Genomic DNA, 17382 nt, shown 5'->3' with positions numbered 1-17382 from the left:
GTTAACTCCATCCACTCCTTGATGTTCGAAGAGGGGCCAGAGCGGGGGCGGGGGGGGGGGGTCCCTCCTCTGCGCGACTGACCGCCAGGCAAGCGTTGCGTCCGCCGCGGTTGTTTCTCATCCGCGGCCCTGCCGCTCTGTGCCTGTCGGCCTCGCGCCTTCCTTTGCTGGGATTCAGCTTCCAGCGGGTGGTGCCTTTTCGCTGCCGCGCTGACCTGGACTGGACGGGGCAGCTGTGATCAGGTCGGAGAGCGATCTCAGGCGCGGGAGGGGCGCCCTGACAGAGGCGAGCTGCGCGCTCTCCCTTCCAGGCCCCGCGCGTTCTGGCCCCGCGCCAGGCCCCTCTAAGTTACAGAACGTGGAACCGTGACAGGCCAGGAGCTGGGTGTTAAAAATCAAGAGAAGTAGAAATAACCTTAAAGGAAATAGCTTCTTCCTAAGAGAGAAGAGGAAATAAAGGGGAGGAAAAAGGGGACAACTGTAATGGCATAATCAATAAACTATCAATATTTTTCCATATATGTATCCATATACATTTGTATTGACCAATATACAAAATCAATAGCAGAGCCGCGCGCGCTCCGGCGCCGGCGCCGCAGGCTCCAGCGGCCGCCCGCGCCCCGGTCCCGCGCCCCTGACTCCCGCGGGCGCAGCGCCCCCGCCCGCCGACGGCGCGTATATAAGCGCGCGCTCCGGGCGCCGCCGCCAGTTCCCTGCGCGGAGGCACCGCTCGGCCGGCCCAGGATGACTCCGCTCCTGCCCGCGCTCTCGCTGCTGCTGCTGGCGGCTGTTAACCCCGCCGGCGCCAACGGCCACTACGACAAGATCTTGGTGCACAGCCGGATCCGGGGCCGCGACCACGGGTAGGTGGGCGGCGGCAGAGCCTTCTTTCTCTGCGCGCCTTGGCTGCCGGAGGAGGCAGGCGCACCTGAGGTGTGCCTCCTGGGTGCTGCGTTACAGGGAAAGGGGGCCCCCGCTTGTTCTGTGATTTGTAAGTGTGTCTTGGGCTTGAAGGATCGCTCTGCGAGCAACTTGTGTACCATTGCTTTTTAGGAAAGTTTGTATCGTTCTCATCGAGTTCGCATTTAACAGGGCATTTCTTTACGATGCGCTTGGCTTGTGTTTTGGGTTTTTATTTTTATTTTCAAGTGTATTTTATTGGTTATGGTATTACAGTTGTCCCGTTTTCCCCTCCCCTTTTATCCCCCTGCGCCCTGCACCCCCCCGCCCCCACCAACATTTTCTTCCCCCCTAGTTCATGTCCCTGGGTCCTGCATAGAGGTTCTTTGGCTTCTCCGTTTCCTATACTGTTCTGAAAAGGAACAGGGAATAAGAAGCATAAATGATAGGTACAAAATAGACAGGGGGAGGTTAACAATAGTATACTCCTGTTTTTATTTCCTCCCCAAGACACCTGGAATGAGATTTTCAAAATCACAGAATCTGTGGTTAGAGGCTCTCGTTGAGTAAGTAGCATTGAAAGAGCTCATGTGAGGTGAGGAAAAGTTTTTTTGAAGTCCTATATAAAGAGGAAGTAAGCAGTGATGTAGTTCTCTGAGTTTTTTGAAGCATTTATTACGCTTTTACATTTCCGATTCAGTGGAAATGCAAAACAGTTTACACTTCTTAGAATAAATTCAACTACAGTTTAGCATTTTAAAAGTTGTGCCATAATTTAGTGTCTTAACTGCATTTTTTTTTTTGAAAGAGATCTTAGACTTCCTCCTTTGCCTTAGAGGGATTTTTCAAAATGCGCAAAAGCTCCTTGCCTTACAGGGCGAATACAACTTCTGTCTCTTTAGAGGAGAAAAAAAAAAAAACACTTAAAATTCTGGCAGAGAAGGTTCCGATCTATTAGTTCCACTCGAGAAATGAATTTTCCTTTGTGCAGCCATGTTATTGAAGTGAATTGTACCCTCATTTATTTCTGGGAGGCCTCACTAGACAGTTACAGAGTACACCAGTGTCTGTGGGCAAAGAAAAACCAGTCCCTTCTGCTCTCTGACCTTGCACCATTCTGGGGAGCCCTAAGGCCCCACCCCCACGCCCAAAAGGGGCCCACATTTAGTTTAACAAGGGTCGATGGGTTACTTACGATTCAAAGTACTAAGACACATGGTAACGAAATTGCAGAGGGCTGCTTTGGTGGCCCTCCCAGGCGACCTTTTGGGACACCGGTTTTTACATCCTGCTTCCCTTCTCCCCTCTAGTTTTCTCAGTGACTCCGTAGGAGTCAGGTTGGGCTCACATCTTTGCAAATCAAAGCCATGTGTCATTTTTTTTTTTTTTAACTATCGCACCTGTAAATATTTTAAAAAACGGGTTGTCATGGGGACCTTAACTCCCTCTCTTTTCTTCCTTCCTTCAAGCCCCAATGTCTGCGCCCTTCAGCAGATCTTAGGCACCGAGAAGAAATACTTCAGCACTTGCAGGAACTGGTACCAGGGGGCCATCTGCGGAAAGAAAACGTGAGTCTCGCCGTCTCCTCCCGGGGTCCTCCCTGGGCACACACTGCATTTTCCTAGAAAATCCCCCCCCCCCGACTGTGAAAGAACAGGCCACACGTGTGCGTGGAGAAATCCCGCTGGCAACTCCCCGTCGCTGGAGGCGCCCTCGTTCCTGGGCGGGAGCATCAGGAGGGCCGAAGGTGTCGCAGGCGATGCTGCGACACGGGGTAGAAATCAGTGAGGGCTCTATCCCTTTTTCTTTTCTTTTCTTTAAGGTTTTATGTATTTATTTTTAGATAGGAGAGAAGGGAGGGAGAAAGAGAGGGAAAGAAACATCGACGGGTTGCTTCTCACACGCTCCAGCCAGAGACCTGGCCCGCAACCCAGGCCTGTGCCCTGACGGGGAATCGAACCAGCGACCTTTCAGGTCCCAGGCCTGTGCTCAGGCCTCTGAGCCACACCAGCCAGAGTGGACTATGTCATTTCTACTTGCTCTTTATGCCAGAAGAACAAAATGATCTGAAATACCCGGGGTTCTGATTCACAAAAAAAGTGGCTCCCTGCAGTTGCTTGGAAGTCACTTAAAAAAGTACTCCAACTGGCGCCAGAGTTTCCATCAGAGTTAAAGTTGCAAAGGGATTTGAATTTCATCTCTTTATTTACTTCAGTCATTCTGTTCCAAACCGCCAGATTCCCAGGGGTCCACCAAGTCCGCCACGGCATCTCCTACTTCGATAGCCAAAAAGACAATTACTCTTTAGATTAGTCATGTATTTCACTGATTAACTGAAAATTGGAGAATGTGCTTTATTACTTGATAGACATGCCTACTGGTTTAATCTCTTAATAAGTGTTAGCAGGAAAAAAAAAAAAAACACAGCAGAATCCTGGGCACATGAAGGTTGAGAGTTGCTCACGTGGTCCAAATCCTTCCTTTTAAAATGAAGGAGCTGAGTCATAGAGTTAAGTCACATCGGCGTTGTCTCCCCGGCAAGGAACGGCGGCGCAGGCCCCTCGCTGCGCGCTCGCGCGGCCCCGCCCACAGCACAGATGCCCGGAGAGGCCGCCTGTGGGGAGGAGGCCCGCCCAGCGCGTCCCCGTCCGTCCGAGGCAGCTGCTCTAAACGCGGCGGGAGGGTCGCAGGGGTATCAAAACCTTCAATTCCAAGTATTAGGACAGATAATAAGCAGGGAGTCATTTCACCTCGCGGAGTCTTCGTGCCTCTTACCTGTGAAATGTGCATGTCACACTCACAGAGCTTCGGAAGGTAAATTGGATGGACGATTGGGAAATTGCTAGATAACTCGCAAAATCACTTGTCCTTTCCTTTTAACTATTGTAAACAAATGGATGTGGGCAGATGGGAAAAGGAGTGGTGAGCAGATGCTTAGCTAAGATGCGTAGAATTATTTTTATTTCCAAAAATGAATCATATATTCCAGGCACAGGCCATCCCCCCCCCCGCCCCCGCCCCCGCCCCCGCCCCCGCGGTAAACAAGCGCAGGACCTGCCAGACGTCGCTACCCATCCCCGCTCGGCGGCTCGTTATTCCACTGAGGCTACTTTTTGGCCTGGACACTATTCCCATTCGTTTACAGACGTCAGGTAGACTTGCGAGTCATTCACACACTTACAGTCGGAGCTACGAGTCAGCCATGGCCGTGAACTTGGCCGTGACACACTCAGGCCCCAGCGGGGAACACCCAGGCTCTGGATTCAGATCTTTGTCCTCTATGTGCTCGGTCACCATGAGGCGTCTTTGGGATGCATATTCACTACGTAAGAAAAGACCCATCCTCTGAAATATTTAGGGGAAATCTTTATTATATTCTCCCCAGAAGTTAAGATACGTGAGGTAATCTTATATTAACCATATAAATATGTTAGAGATGCCGAGGCTTGTACCAAGCATATGCCAAGATTCTTTCTTGCTTTCCATTAAAAACAATTTTTTTTCCCCGTTGTTTCAAAGCCTGGCTTTTTACCAGCAATAGAACAATGCCTCCTTTGTTTAATTATCTTAGCATACTTCCCCCAAGTAGCTTCATTTTTTTCACAAACCCATTTACACCTGTGCTCTGGAATGAACGTAAATGCTAGCTGCTGGTCAGTTCCAAATAACCAAAGAAATCAACAGTTTACATGGCAAGAATTCCTGACTTGCCATCCACCGGCGGGGGCTCGGTTCCCAGGGACGCCTTTAGGACTTTATGTATCACTTGGCCGAAACGTTGTCTTCTGGTTGAACAACTGCTTGAGAAATCCGGGGGCAGCGGATAGAGTTCTGCGGCCCGTGCGCAGCCCGTGGCCCCGTGCGCGGCCTCGCCACGCCCAGCGCCCATGGTGACGCTGCCTTTCTTCCCACGTGCAGGACCGTGCTGTACGAGTGCTGCCCCGGCTACATGCGCATGGACGGGATGCAAGGCTGCACGGCAGGTAAAGCGCGGCTCCGGAGTCCCGGGAGGGGCTCGGCGCGCGCGGGGAGGGAAGGCTGCGGTGGCTTTAGAGACGTCAACCCTGTGTGTGTGTGTGTGTGCGTGCATGCACATGAGCGTGTGTGTAGCATCATGATAATCTGAGCCACACACCCCGCACGTTAGTATGTACGTTCATCATGACCTTATCACGACGATAAAGTAATGAGATGGGCTTTGCATGCTCTGAATTCTGGACGATGCAACAGATGCTTGCGATAAACTAAGTCCCCTTTCCTTCGCGACAAACACGTCCTCCACCGACCCCTCTCTTTGAACGTGCCTGGGAACAGCTGCCTGCCGCGGCACAGCACCGCCTTTCCTGGTCGGACCGCCGGGGTCTGGCCAGGTGGAGAGTTGGCTTGCTGGAACTCTGCCAGCTCGAGAAAACAACAGCTCGTCTCTTTCCTCTTTGAAATGACGGCTCGTCTGACAGTGAACCCCAGCCGTCGCCCTTCCTCCTGCCTCCCCTCCCGGCAACTGCAGCTCCTCTTTTCTGCGGAGGCAGGAGGCCCACCCGCTTCCCCGGAGGTCGCAGGGCCTGTGGCTGTCTCACCGGCAGGCACAGCTGCCCAGAAGCCTCGGGTTCAGTCACCTTTGTCGGACTGTGATCCCAGACGGGGGTCATGGGTCATGGGGCGTCCAAGCAGCTGAGAGAATATGAAGACAAACACCCCACTGTGGCGGCCCTGACCTGCGGTCACTACAGTTGGCTACCGTGTCATATCAGTGGCTCACGCCGAGTTTGCAATCAGTTAGAGTAGATCGCTGGCCTTCCCTCCTGGCCAGTCTCAAGACAGGTCCTTCTGTGGGACTGTGTGTGCCGCGTCAGCGCGGGGCTTGCGCGGAACCCTGCTACGCTGCGCAAAACCTGTGAGTTTTGACTAATTTTGCCCATCCTGTCGGGATCTTTTTAAGTCCTGATTTTATCATTTCCTATATTAACTCTGCCACCCAGACCCACTACAGTCACAAGTGCAATGATGACTTAACCCAACGCTGCTGTGCAAACCAGACTAATTTTCAGATGTGACAGAGTTCTAAAAATAAGTTGGCTGCGCCCGTGTTAGGGTTGATATTCATGTATTACTCTTTCCTCTGGGAAGTTCAAGAGAACCACTGTGGACATGCTGGGGTAGGCACTTCGACCTGTTTTCTTCCTGAAATTATGATGAAAAGAAACAGGTCTACTTACGTTTTTAGGGACCCAAATCTATAACAATTACATTCCTATACCTAAACATATTATACCGTGTAGGAATTTTCAGGCCGCATGAATGAAAATGTTACCTTTGCCATGAAATAATCAGAAATACTTGCTGATGATTATAGCTCCGCTGTTGCCAGCATTGGAGGGCTGACGCCTGAACAGACTCGATGTGAAACAGGGATGATCACTTAAAATTCCTTTTCCTCACAGGGACGTACACAAAATGTATGCAAAGTAACAGTTTTCAACAATATTTCATTAGTTAGCACTCAAAAGGCAACTTCCACATACATCGGATGACTCCTGGAATTTTACCGCTAAAGCGGTCAGTTCCCCAACCCTCGCGCATGGGGGAAGCGCGTGTACAGTTTAAATGCTTGCGAAGCATTAACTTAGTTTGTTGAACTAAGCGCTGGAGCCCGGATTCGTTTCCTTGTCGTTTCAGTTTTGCCCATCGACCACGTGTACGGCACCCTGGGCATCGTGGGCGCCACCACCACGCAGCGCTACTCCGACGTCTCGAAGCTGAGAGAGGAGATCGAAGGGCAGGGGTCATTCACGTACTTCGCGCCCAGTAATGACGCGTGGGACAACCTGGACCCTGTAATTCATTATTCTTATCAATATAATCATTTCAGCTGTCATTGTTGCTTTATTTTAGTCGCTTTGTTAGCTCGGAAGTTAGTAGAAGTTTTGTGCGTTTGTATTGTGCATATATGACGATACATAAAAGGGCGTGTCATTGAGGGGAAGGAGCCAATCGTTTTGATACTTCCGCAAATGAAATAATTCCCCAGCACCCCACGGCCGAAAACAGAAAAGGCAAACCAAGAATGGCCTGAACGAGCACTTACTATTATTCTATTTTACTCCGTTCCCCTTTGGCTTTTTGGCTGTGAGAAAATATATGTCGTTTTAATTGACGTTGTCCAATAGAAAGATAAGTTAAGAAGGCTGGTTAAATTTGAAATTTATTATATTATATAGGTATACTTAACTATTACTTTAAGTATATGTGAAAATACTGGCTGTTCAGAGATGGACAGGTTTAAAAACACATGTGCGAGTGTTTCAGTGAAGTGGCGTAAACAGTGCATTTGATTTTCAGACGTGTTGTAAACGGTCTGAGTTACCACACACCGCACTGTGGCTCGATTTCCAAATCTATGAAGCCGGTACTAGGCCCTAGCTCCACTCTCTCCGGCCTGTGCGGGCGACTCGGTGATCGCTGAGGGAGCCCAATGGCGCCTGGTAGAACGCAGACAGGTGCCTGCGCTGGGAACCTGGCTGCAGGAGCCGTGCGGCCCACGGCCCGCGGCGCAGGACCCTCTCTGCCGGTTGCCCCCGGCGCCCCTCCCCGAGCCCTCGTGCCGACTCCCCGCCGTCCTTGCCTGAGGACGTGTCTCAAGGACGCCCGGGCGGGGGCTTTGGCTTTGCAAGCCCCTCTGACGACGTCAGCTCTCACTTTGGTGCAAATAACCCCGAAACCCGTGTCTCTTGTGCTTGCTCCCCTGGGTCCCCGGGGACCGTGTCTAGTGTCTGTCTCCATATTGCTCCTTGGATGCATGTTTGCATCTTTAAACAAAAAGGTGTCTACAACATATACCCTGTCTTACCCGTTAACAATGGCTTTTCTGCTGGCTCCCCCCCCCCATAATTGGCCGTAGAAACCTCAGTGTTCAGACTCGAAAATTATGACTCATCCTCACCAGCTCGCTTTCCAATTCTTACGAACGACGGTTCGTCACCCACGTCCTGCGTTTCGTACTCTCGGCGCCCTCGTTTCCCTCATTCCTTCTCTGCATGACCACCCGATCCGCCCGCCTGGAACCCCGTCTAATGACTACGACCCCAGGCCACCCTGTCCCCCGCGGCCTGTGGAATTCACACGCCACTCGGGCATTAAAGCCTCACATGGTATTGCCCCCCGTGCGGGTCTGAATGTCTTTCTAGGCTTGTCGGAGAGCCACGCGGGCACGGGCCCCCCCCGCCGGACAACGCCGGCCCTCCCCCGCTTGTCCTGGCTCAGCCGCCGGCCGAAGACCATGCCCCCCGCCCCGTCCCCGCGCCCCTGCGGGGCCTGCCTGCCAACCTCGGGACGCGGGCCCTCCTCCTCTGACCTCTGACGGCCCTGCTTCCTCCTCTGTCCTTTACCTGCTGTGTCCCTTTCACACGCCGTGTGCGATGAGTAGAGCTTCCCCAGCACGGTGCTCCCGCAGCTCTGTGTGCATTTGCTCCTGGAGAGAGAAAGGCACGGGACGTTTGAACTCTCCCATTTGTTTTTGAATAAACACAAAATCCTTGTTTAAATTCAAATATTGTAAACAAAGTACTGCTTTTGGTTCTATTGTGCAATATAATTTAAATATCTGATAACTATATGCCCCCTTAAGCCTTTACATTATATCAAGACTGTTGCTTTGGCAATATACGCATTTAAAATTTTGTTTGGCCTCTAAAAAATGCCCAAGCACTTCCCCAGACTCAGCGCCCTTACCTGAGGGCCTGGACTGACAGAATTCCTGAGTCAATGGGAATAAGATAAAATAAACGACGTCAATTTTGTTTGCGCAGCTACACAATGCAACGGGCAGGTAATGAGAGGAGAAATAGTGTGAGCATAAGACTATTACGAATGAACCGCAATAAAATAAACTCCTGTCGTTTCCGTTTTCCTAGGACATTCGCAGAGGTCTGGAGAGCAATGTAAACGTTGAACTATTGAACGCCCTGCACAGCCACATGGTCGATAAGAGAATGTTAACCAAGGATTTAAAAAACGGCCTGATTGTCCCTTCGATGTACAACAATTTGGGGCTTTTCATTAACCATTATCCTAATGGGGTAAGTTTCATCAGTAAACAGTACACTTTTAAGCAATATTGCCCTTAAGTCTCCTGATCTATTTATATACTAGGGCAGGTGTGGTATTGGCTCAGGGATTGATTTCTAGCAAAGAGTGGTTGTGAGGAATCCGTGAAATTGGCCATAGGCTTAGCTGTTCTAAAGCGGGACAGTTAGTCGTTGATGCGTTTGAAAAAACAATAACCAGAGAAAATAATAATTAAGACTTTATCTGAGAATTTATCAAAGAATAATCAGAGAATGAGAATTCCTTCATTCGGCCTCTGGCCACTTTACTGACTTAGGTCCTTGTGTGTTTAATAAGCATCCTTGTGTGCAACTTACGAGTTCATAGGGCTCCTTCAACAGTCCAATGTCCAGGGACAGAAAGGGTCACTGACAACGTAATACTTAGGACGTTATTAGAATAGAATTCATTATACTTATGCAATGATTGTTCGTTTTCCTCTCTCAGAACTTATTTTAGGGCTATTGAGACTTTTTGTGCAAGTTATTGCTCTACATCAGGACGTTGATTACTGGCTCTATGAAAGAAAGAAAAGAATACAGTCATTCAAATGAAACATGCTTTTGTCTTATGTGTTACGATATGTTGCGTGTGAGCGCACCTGCATTCTCTCCTGGCTCCGTCTTCTCCTGTGTTTTTAAGTACATACCAGCGTGCGAGTCCCCATTCTCAGTGTTTATACTCAGACGCCCGCCTGCACACTCATCGTGCCGGCGCAAATGGAGAGCAGGAAGGGCCCGCGGTCTCCACGGCTGGTAGGTGGCTCTGACCCCTGCCCTTGATTTTCCCCGATACTCGTAGGTCGTCACTGTGAACTGCGCACGCATCATCCACGGGAACCAGATCGCGACAAACGGCGTGGTGCACGTCATCGACCGCGTCCTCACCCAAATTGGTACCTCCATCCAGGACTTCATTGAGGCCGAAGACGATCTCTCATCGTTTAGGGTGAGTGTGAGAAGCAACAGCGGGTTGGATCTTGGGTCATTGCAATTCCTTCTCTGTCCCCTGCCCGGATGTGGAAGCAATAAAAAAGCCATTAAGCAGATCTGGCAGGAAGGGAGCAAGTATATTTCTTGAAATAAAAAGATTTTCATTTTATGAAGAAGTCACCTTATGGGAGATCATACTTATGGGAACAACATGGGTAAGAATGCTTAGTTCTGCGACTGCTACGTATTTAGTGCCTTTTGAAAGTGCCTGTCTTAGTTACTATGCGGACTGCTGGGTATTGCTGCATTCACGTGGACCGTGGCAGAGCCGTCCTTTTTGTGTAGATCGGGGACGGTTGGGAAGGGCACGGTGGGTGCGCCGAAGAGCGAGGCCGGGAAGGTCTGACCGGAGCGCGCCTCTGCAGCGTCTGTGGGAGGCGCGCGGCCCGCGGGCCGCCCCGCGGCGGGGCTGTAGCGCCCGGCCCCTGAAGCACCTCTGTGTTGCAGGCGGCCGCCCTCACGTCGGACATCCTGGAGACCCTCGGGCGAGACGGGCACTTCACCCTCTTCGCTCCCACCAACGAGGCTTTTGGGAAACTTCCACGTGGGGTCCTAGAGAGAATCATGGGGGACAAGGTGGCTTCCGAAGGTAGGAGAACGGCTTCCGGTGTCGAGGCTTGCCAGAGTTGCAGGGAGGGGAGGCGATGAGAAGGAGGTGCCCTGCCGGCGCCCTCGGCTCTCACAGGCAAAGGCAAAGAGAGGCTTCTTAGAACTGGGCCTTCAAAAGCATAACAAACAAGGTCCTGGAACGACTGCGCAGAGCCGTCCAATCATTTAATAATGGAAGTAACTAAAATCACAGTATCCTAAAGATTACATTTTTGTACTGCTCTCCGGTACGTAAATAGGAACATTACAAAGGATTGGCAAGTGCTGAACAGAAATATTAGGTGATCAAATTTTGATACTGCACGCATATTATGAAATGCCCTTAGTGCAGAATCTGTGCTAAAGGGCGTATGTGAGCCGAGGAGCTTGCACTGGTTCGCGGGCCGTTACTGATGTGCTCAGCTGGGCTGCTTTCCAGCCTCCCTCTCCATTTCCGAACGGACCTGACATAGGGACGGCTGTGTTTCACCTTCTCAGCCGGCTCCAATGCACGTGTACACAATTTCAGATGAGACATTTTGAAGGTACAGATATAGCAGCGCTGAGGCACAGAGCCCTTGGGGTTTCTTGAAGGAGTCACCTTTCTCTGGCTTCTTCCTAGACGTTGTCTTTAGGGAATCATTGGTCTTCCTTCTGCCTCGATTCACCCCTTTACAAATAACGCGCTGCTGTTCCGTCGGGAGTGCTGGCAGGAGACACTGCCTGGAACAGGTCGCTTTACGAGCCGTCTGCAGGGAACAATTTTTTTTTTTGTCCTCACATCAGAAGTTGCTTACAACAGTGGGAACTTGATCTAACACATTTTTTTTTTCAGTACTACACAAATCAGGTCATGCAACTGAGCCCCTGGGCTGAGCTCTTTCTATTGCGTAGTTGATGAAAAAACATTCCGAGAACGTAACAGATTTTAAAAACCTTTGGTTGTTTAAGAAAGAAAAAGAAAAAAAGAATAAAAACCTTTGGTTGATCCTTGGATGAGATGTGTGCATCGCGTTTGGGAGGAACGCTAGTGTCACAGGGAAACGCATTTCCGGGGGGCCAAGCGCTACCCCCCGTGACGTGCCCGTGTCCTCGCTTTGTGCTGCCCCGCAGCGCTCCTGAAGCACCACATCTTAAACACGCTCCAGTGCTCGGAGGCCATCATGGGGGGTGCCGTCTTTGAGACCCTGCAAGGCGACACCATTGAGATCGGATGCGACGGGAACAGCATAACAGTGAATGGGATCCAAATGGTGAACAAAAGAGACATCGTGACAAACAACGGTGTGATTCACCTGATCGATCAGGTCCTCATCCCTGATGCCGGTGGGTAACGGCTTCGAATTCTTCTGCTTCCTCTCGTTTATCGATTAGGGTGCCCCCAGGGGAGGTCCATGAGAGACGAACGTGTCGTGTGAGCACCGGCACGCGAAACGCAAATGCGGAGTCAGCAGCGAGTGAGCGGGGCGCCCGCCGGGCACCGTGGAGCCCTGGCACGCCGTGTGGGGCCACTGGTCTCCGAGGGCTTCTAAGGGCTAGTGTTCCTAAGGCCTCCCACGGCGCCACAGGTTTCTTCAAAACACAAGGACAGCTATCCCCGAATGGCCACCTTTGAGTAAATGGAAGAGTTACGGTACCCACAAGGGTCGCGTCCAGAGGGGAGCAATAGGAAATCTTAAAAAATGGCAGGTCAGGAGACGGAAGGACAGTGTCCTCCTGAGAGGCTTTGTGGTCACGAACCGCCCCCAGAAGGGAAGCTTCTAGAAAGCAGCCAGGATGCCGCGTACTAAGTTCACGGTGACGATGGCCACACGAGCGACCTCCAGGGAATTCGGATGGTTTGTTTTGCAGCTAAACAAGTTCTTGAGCTGGCGGGGAAGCAGCAGACCACGTTCACGGACCTCGTGGCCCAGTTAGGCCTGGCGTCGACGCTGAGGCCCGAAGGGCAGTACACCCTGCTGGCCCCCCTGAACAACGCGTTTACTGGTAGGTGCCCCCGTCTCCCCGCGCCCCGGCCCCCAGCACGGGCTTGCCCTTGCTGCTCCAGGACTGTCTGCGACCAGAAATAATAGGTATTTCACAAGGCGTCGACTAGTTTTGGGATCGGCCATCCATACAGTGTGTTAGCGCAGCATCACCTCTATGAAAATGCTGTTTATTTCAAAACATTTTATTGTAACAGGTAATGGAATACAGAGTGGTGGTTTGTGACAAGGGATGTTCACTTAGTCTCCGAATGAAACGATGCCACCGGCGCACATGATGGGTCTTAAGAAAAATACATTTAATTCTCTTACTCAATACCAACATGATATCTAGGAATAAGCCGGTATATTTTCCATCTCAGAATTTGACAGTAAGATGTTAAATTATAACTAAATAAAAACCAGAGAATATTATGCACTTCCCTATTACGATGTGCACTGTTATGATAAGTGTCTTACCAAGTAGCTGCTCTGCAGAGACAGTGCTTAGATGACTAACCTGCTACTATTTCCGGAAGAGTGATTTTATAAAGACATATTTAAATTGTGAGGCATAATTTAGTAATTACAAAAACAAATAAGTGCCACCTGGTGTACAATTTTCCAAATACCAAAGCGTGGCTTAGAAATTATTAATAAAAAAGTCACATTCCTAGAAATGTTCTTCTCTGAGCTAATGGTATCCCTACTTAATATTTTTAACATCTACCCACCTTTAAGAGGTTGCGTGCTTTGATTTTCTCTTCAGCGATGAAGACAAATTTACAAATGATTCATCATTCGTCTTCCATGTGACTAATTGACATCAGATTCTCAGGAAAGTTCTTGGCCAGCGTGAGAGTGTAACGTTCGTCCGTGGCCACGTAAAGCTGCGTGGCTGCCGCAGAGAGGAAGCCCGCTGTGTGGGCTGGGGGGGGTCCGCCGCGGACACTTGATGGAGGAACTCGCCGAGCTGCTCTTAAAATTCATTGCCTTGAGCGTGTCATTGACTCACATAGGATTCAAGCGTAGGATCCATAACGTCCATAAGAAGAATTGCCCATGTTCATGGTTTTCTCCTACCAGGAGCAACGTGAATGCTTTCTAAGTAAAATCACCTTTTCCCCGGAAAAACTTATTTGCAGACGAGACCCTGCGCCTGGACCAGCGCCTCCTGAGGCTGATTCTGCAGAACCACATCCTGAAAGTGAAGGTCGGCCTGAGCGAGCTTTACAACGGGCAGAGGCTCGAGACGGTCGGGGGCAAGCAGCTCAGGGTCTTCGTGTACCGCACGGTGAGTGGGCCACTGCGACAGGAAGCGCGTATGCCGGCCGGGGCGGCAAACGGCCTGCCTTCCTCGGAGAACGCTGTCACAGCAAATGTCTCCCACAATATTTTTATGACGTGCTAGAAGTTAATATAGATCCGGAGGTCGGGGAACTGAGGAACGTGCGGGAAGGCAGAAAATCGCACCAAGAGCGCTGTGTGCTAATAATGCAGAAAATTTGCATTTGTGTCTTTATAAATAACTTTCTTACAAAGGATCCCTTATTTCAGTTCCAGAAACCACCAAAACTTCTCTCGAATAAGGTTCTTATTACTTTTACTTTGAGTGTCATTGGTATACAAATCAGGTTCGGTTGTCCGATGCAGCGCGTCGACATTCATACCCCGTACAGTGTGGTCGCCACGCGGAGCCTAGCGACCGTCCATCGCTGGGCAGACCGGCCACAGCTTTGCTGACCGTGACCTCTTCACCCTTTCCACCCGCCCTCCCGGCCGCTGCCCCGCGGGGCCATCTGTTTGATCCTTATTTCTGTGAGCCTGTTTTTGTTGGTTCTGTTTTGTTTTATAGTCCACGTATAACTGAAGTCACGTGCTATTTGTCTTTCTCTGCCTGACTTATTTCACTCAGCGTAATACCGCCTAGGTCCGTCCATGTTGTCACAAATGGTAAAATGTCATTCTTTTTTATGGCGAATATGCCATTGCAGAAAAGGTACCACATCTTTTTTATCTATTCATCTATCGATGGACTTCCATATCTTGGTTAGTGCAACTAATGCTGCAATTAACATAGGGGTATATATATATATTTTTTTGAATTAGTGTTTTTGTTTTCTTCATATATAGGAGGAAATCCCTAGAAGTAGTGTCACTGGGCCGTACGGTAGATCAATGCTTACTTTTTTGAGCCAGCTCCATGCTGTTTTTCATAGTGGCTGCAGCAATTTGCATTTCCCCCAAAAGTACACGAGGCTCCCTTTTTTCTGCACCTTCGTTGACCTTTATTTTACTCTAGGTATATGCTTCATTTATTTTTAAATTAAATTTGTTGGGGAGGCACTGGTCGGTAAGACCATGTGGGGCTCAGGCGTGCACCTCCGTGGCGCGTGGCCTGTGCGCGGCCTGTGCGCCCGCCGCCCGCGGCTGAACGCTCTCCTGCCGCCGTGTGTTCGATCCCCCTTCACCCTTCCCTGCCGCTCTCCCCCCGCCCCCGGTAACCGGCGCGCTGCTGTCTGTGTCTATGAGTTTCCCTTTGTCTGTTTTGCTTGTTTGTTCGTTTATTGCTTTCAGTTTTATATCCCACCTATGAGTGAAGTCAGATGGTTCTTAACATTTTCAGTCTGACTGACTTCGCTTAGCACGATATTCTCAAGGTCCGCCCACGCTGCTGAAGGGGCAGCGTCTTGCCTTTCCTCTGGCCGAGGGGTGTTCCCCTGCATGTGCGCCCCCACCTTTACCCAGTCCTCTCTGGGAGGGCACTTCACTTGTCTTCCTGTGTCGGCCCCTGTCAACGCTGCTGCAATGCCCATAGAGGCGCATCTATCTTTGTGAATCGATGTGTTCAACTTTTTTGGTTAGATACCCAGAAGAGGGGTTGCTGGGCCGTATGATACCCCTCTTCCTGATTGTATGAGCTTCTGATACTAGCCATCGGACTGGCGGTATGAGTACTGTCTGATTGCGGCTTTGACTTGCATTTGCCGGATGGTTAGTGATGCTGAACATCTTCTCAGATGTCTGTTGGCCCTTTACACGTCAGTTCCTAGAGTTCTTTACCGCTTACGAGGTAATTTTCCTATAGAATCAAAATTCGTAGGATGGTCTTTTGCTGCAAGATCACAGTTCAGCAACTGAATCTCTTTTGAGTGGCTTTCAAGATAAACGTTTATCATCACGTAAAGGTATCTGAACTGTAGAAAATGGCCCCAATGTACTTTATCTCAGGAAAACGTTTTAGGAAGTGTTGCTGATCGGAATCAGCGTGACGAGCGGTGCTGCCGGGTGTCTGCCCAGGAATCCCATGCCCTTCCAGTCCCACAGAAGGCGCACCACCCCCAGCTGCTCGCGGCACCGAGCTGCTCGCTCCAGTCCCGCAGTTCCAAGGCTGGCATTTTAAAGGACGGCGGACAGGGACAGCGCCCTGAGTTACACAAATGCCTTTACTTGTTTAGAAACGCTCTAAATCAATGATTTCACTGCTCATTGATGGGATCCTACTGTTAAGAAAATACAGTAAATATTTCTGAAGACCACAAGCAGGGCTGACGTCAGGAAACTTCTGGTTAAAGAAGGTCTTTAAGGGCGGAAGGGTTAAAGTCCCCTAAGGGGGTGGGCGGGATGGTCGGGAGGGACGAGGGTGGCAGCAAAGAATGGAATTCTATGGGACGTGCGTTCCTTACTCACAAAACTACGCACCGGACACAGGGTGGGGCGGGGGAGCTTGACAAGTAACAGAGCCTGGTGGCGTAAGGAGCGTGAGGTCAGGGTGTGCAAGACCTTAAAAGCAGGGGAGAGAGGCCGCCTCCTCTGGCCGCAGAGCTCGGCTTCCCTCTTGGGAGGGCCGACCCGGGCCCACCCTCAGGCCCCGTGCCCTCAGAGGGAATGCCAAACGCGGGAATGCAGAGCCACGTCTCTCTCCCGGCCAGGCTGTCTGCATTGAGAACTCCTGCATGGTGAGAGGAAGCAAGCAGGGGAGGAACGGCGTCATCCACATCTTCCGCGAGATCATCAGCCCCGCAGACCAGTCCCTGCACGACAGACTAAAGCAGGACAAGCGCTTCAGGTGAGCCCGGGGGCGGGGCGGGGCCGGGCGGGGGCTCCCAGTCGGGGTTCCAGAAAGCCCCTCGGAGCTAGGAGTGCCGGGAAGAGAATTTACAGTAAGGAGTCTAGGGACATGTTTTCAAACTGAAAATATGTTCTCCACACTAGTTTGCTTCCTGGTGCACCATGATACAATCTGGTGAGTGAAACAAGCAAGCTTATCAACTGAACTACGCTTTGCAAGTTTATTATAAGTTTTTTTTATGATAATATATAATAACACAAAGGCTAGTTAGTGGCATATTAAATGAAAAAAAAAACCATGCATTTTATTTGTTAAAAAGTGTGGCCTTGTCAAGTTTTAGAGGACAAAACCAGAGTTTGGGAAATTTAAAAAAGCATTATGTGCATTTAAATTATTTCCTTATGATAAAACTTTCTAAACATGTAAATGGCATTTGAAACATATGAAAATGTATGAGCAATTTTCCCGTGCCCTCTGCAACACGTGGTTAATCTCCTACTCCGTGGGTTGGGGGCGAGCATACGGCACCTAGATCCGAATCTAACAGAACAAACACGTGTCCTTTCTGTTTAGCATCTTCCTCAGCCTTCTAGAAGCCGCAGACTTGAAAGACCTCCTGACACAGCCTGGGGACTGGACCTTATTTGTCCCAACCAACGACGCCTTTAAGGGGATGACCAATGAAGAAAAGGAAATTCTCATTCGTGAGTAGAGGGGACCCGGACGTTTGCCCCTTGGTCTCAGGATCACACGCTTTCCTCCA

At 50.3% G+C, this 17382-nt stretch overlaps 1 protein-coding gene across 5 annotated transcripts in view; it reads left to right on the top strand.

Moving 5' to 3' along the window:
* The first annotated feature begins 724 nt into the window (after nucleotides 1–724).
* POSTN (periostin) overlaps nucleotides 725–17382 on the top strand; it is a 31899-nt gene continuing 15241 nt past the window's right edge. For all 5 annotated transcript variants that reach the window (XM_054586574.1, XM_054586573.1, XM_054586572.1 and 2 more), the window contains exons 1-12: nucleotides 725–863; nucleotides 2370–2468; nucleotides 4819–4883; nucleotides 6577–6734; nucleotides 8811–8975; nucleotides 9805–9951; nucleotides 10443–10584; nucleotides 11697–11909; nucleotides 12435–12569; nucleotides 13693–13841; nucleotides 16480–16616; nucleotides 17193–17323. In XM_054586574.1, coding sequence (XP_054442549.1) covers nucleotides 745–863; nucleotides 2370–2468; nucleotides 4819–4883; nucleotides 6577–6734; nucleotides 8811–8975; nucleotides 9805–9951; nucleotides 10443–10584; nucleotides 11697–11909; nucleotides 12435–12569; nucleotides 13693–13841; nucleotides 16480–16616; nucleotides 17193–17323 — 1660 coding nt within the window. In that variant the 5' untranslated portion in view covers nucleotides 725–744. The remainder of the gene's footprint in view (nucleotides 864–2369; nucleotides 2469–4818; nucleotides 4884–6576; nucleotides 6735–8810; nucleotides 8976–9804; nucleotides 9952–10442; nucleotides 10585–11696; nucleotides 11910–12434; nucleotides 12570–13692; nucleotides 13842–16479; nucleotides 16617–17192; nucleotides 17324–17382) is intronic.

The sequence above is a fragment of the Pteronotus mesoamericanus genome, unplaced genomic scaffold (genome assembly GCF_021234165.1).
Source record: "Pteronotus mesoamericanus isolate MK-2021 breed Mesoamerican mustached bat unplaced genomic scaffold, CSHL_Meso_final contig_94, whole genome shotgun sequence".
In the NCBI taxonomy this organism is placed as follows: domain Eukaryota; kingdom Metazoa; phylum Chordata; class Mammalia; order Chiroptera; family Mormoopidae; genus Pteronotus; species Pteronotus mesoamericanus.
This window is presented reverse-complemented; position numbering and strand designations above follow the sequence as displayed.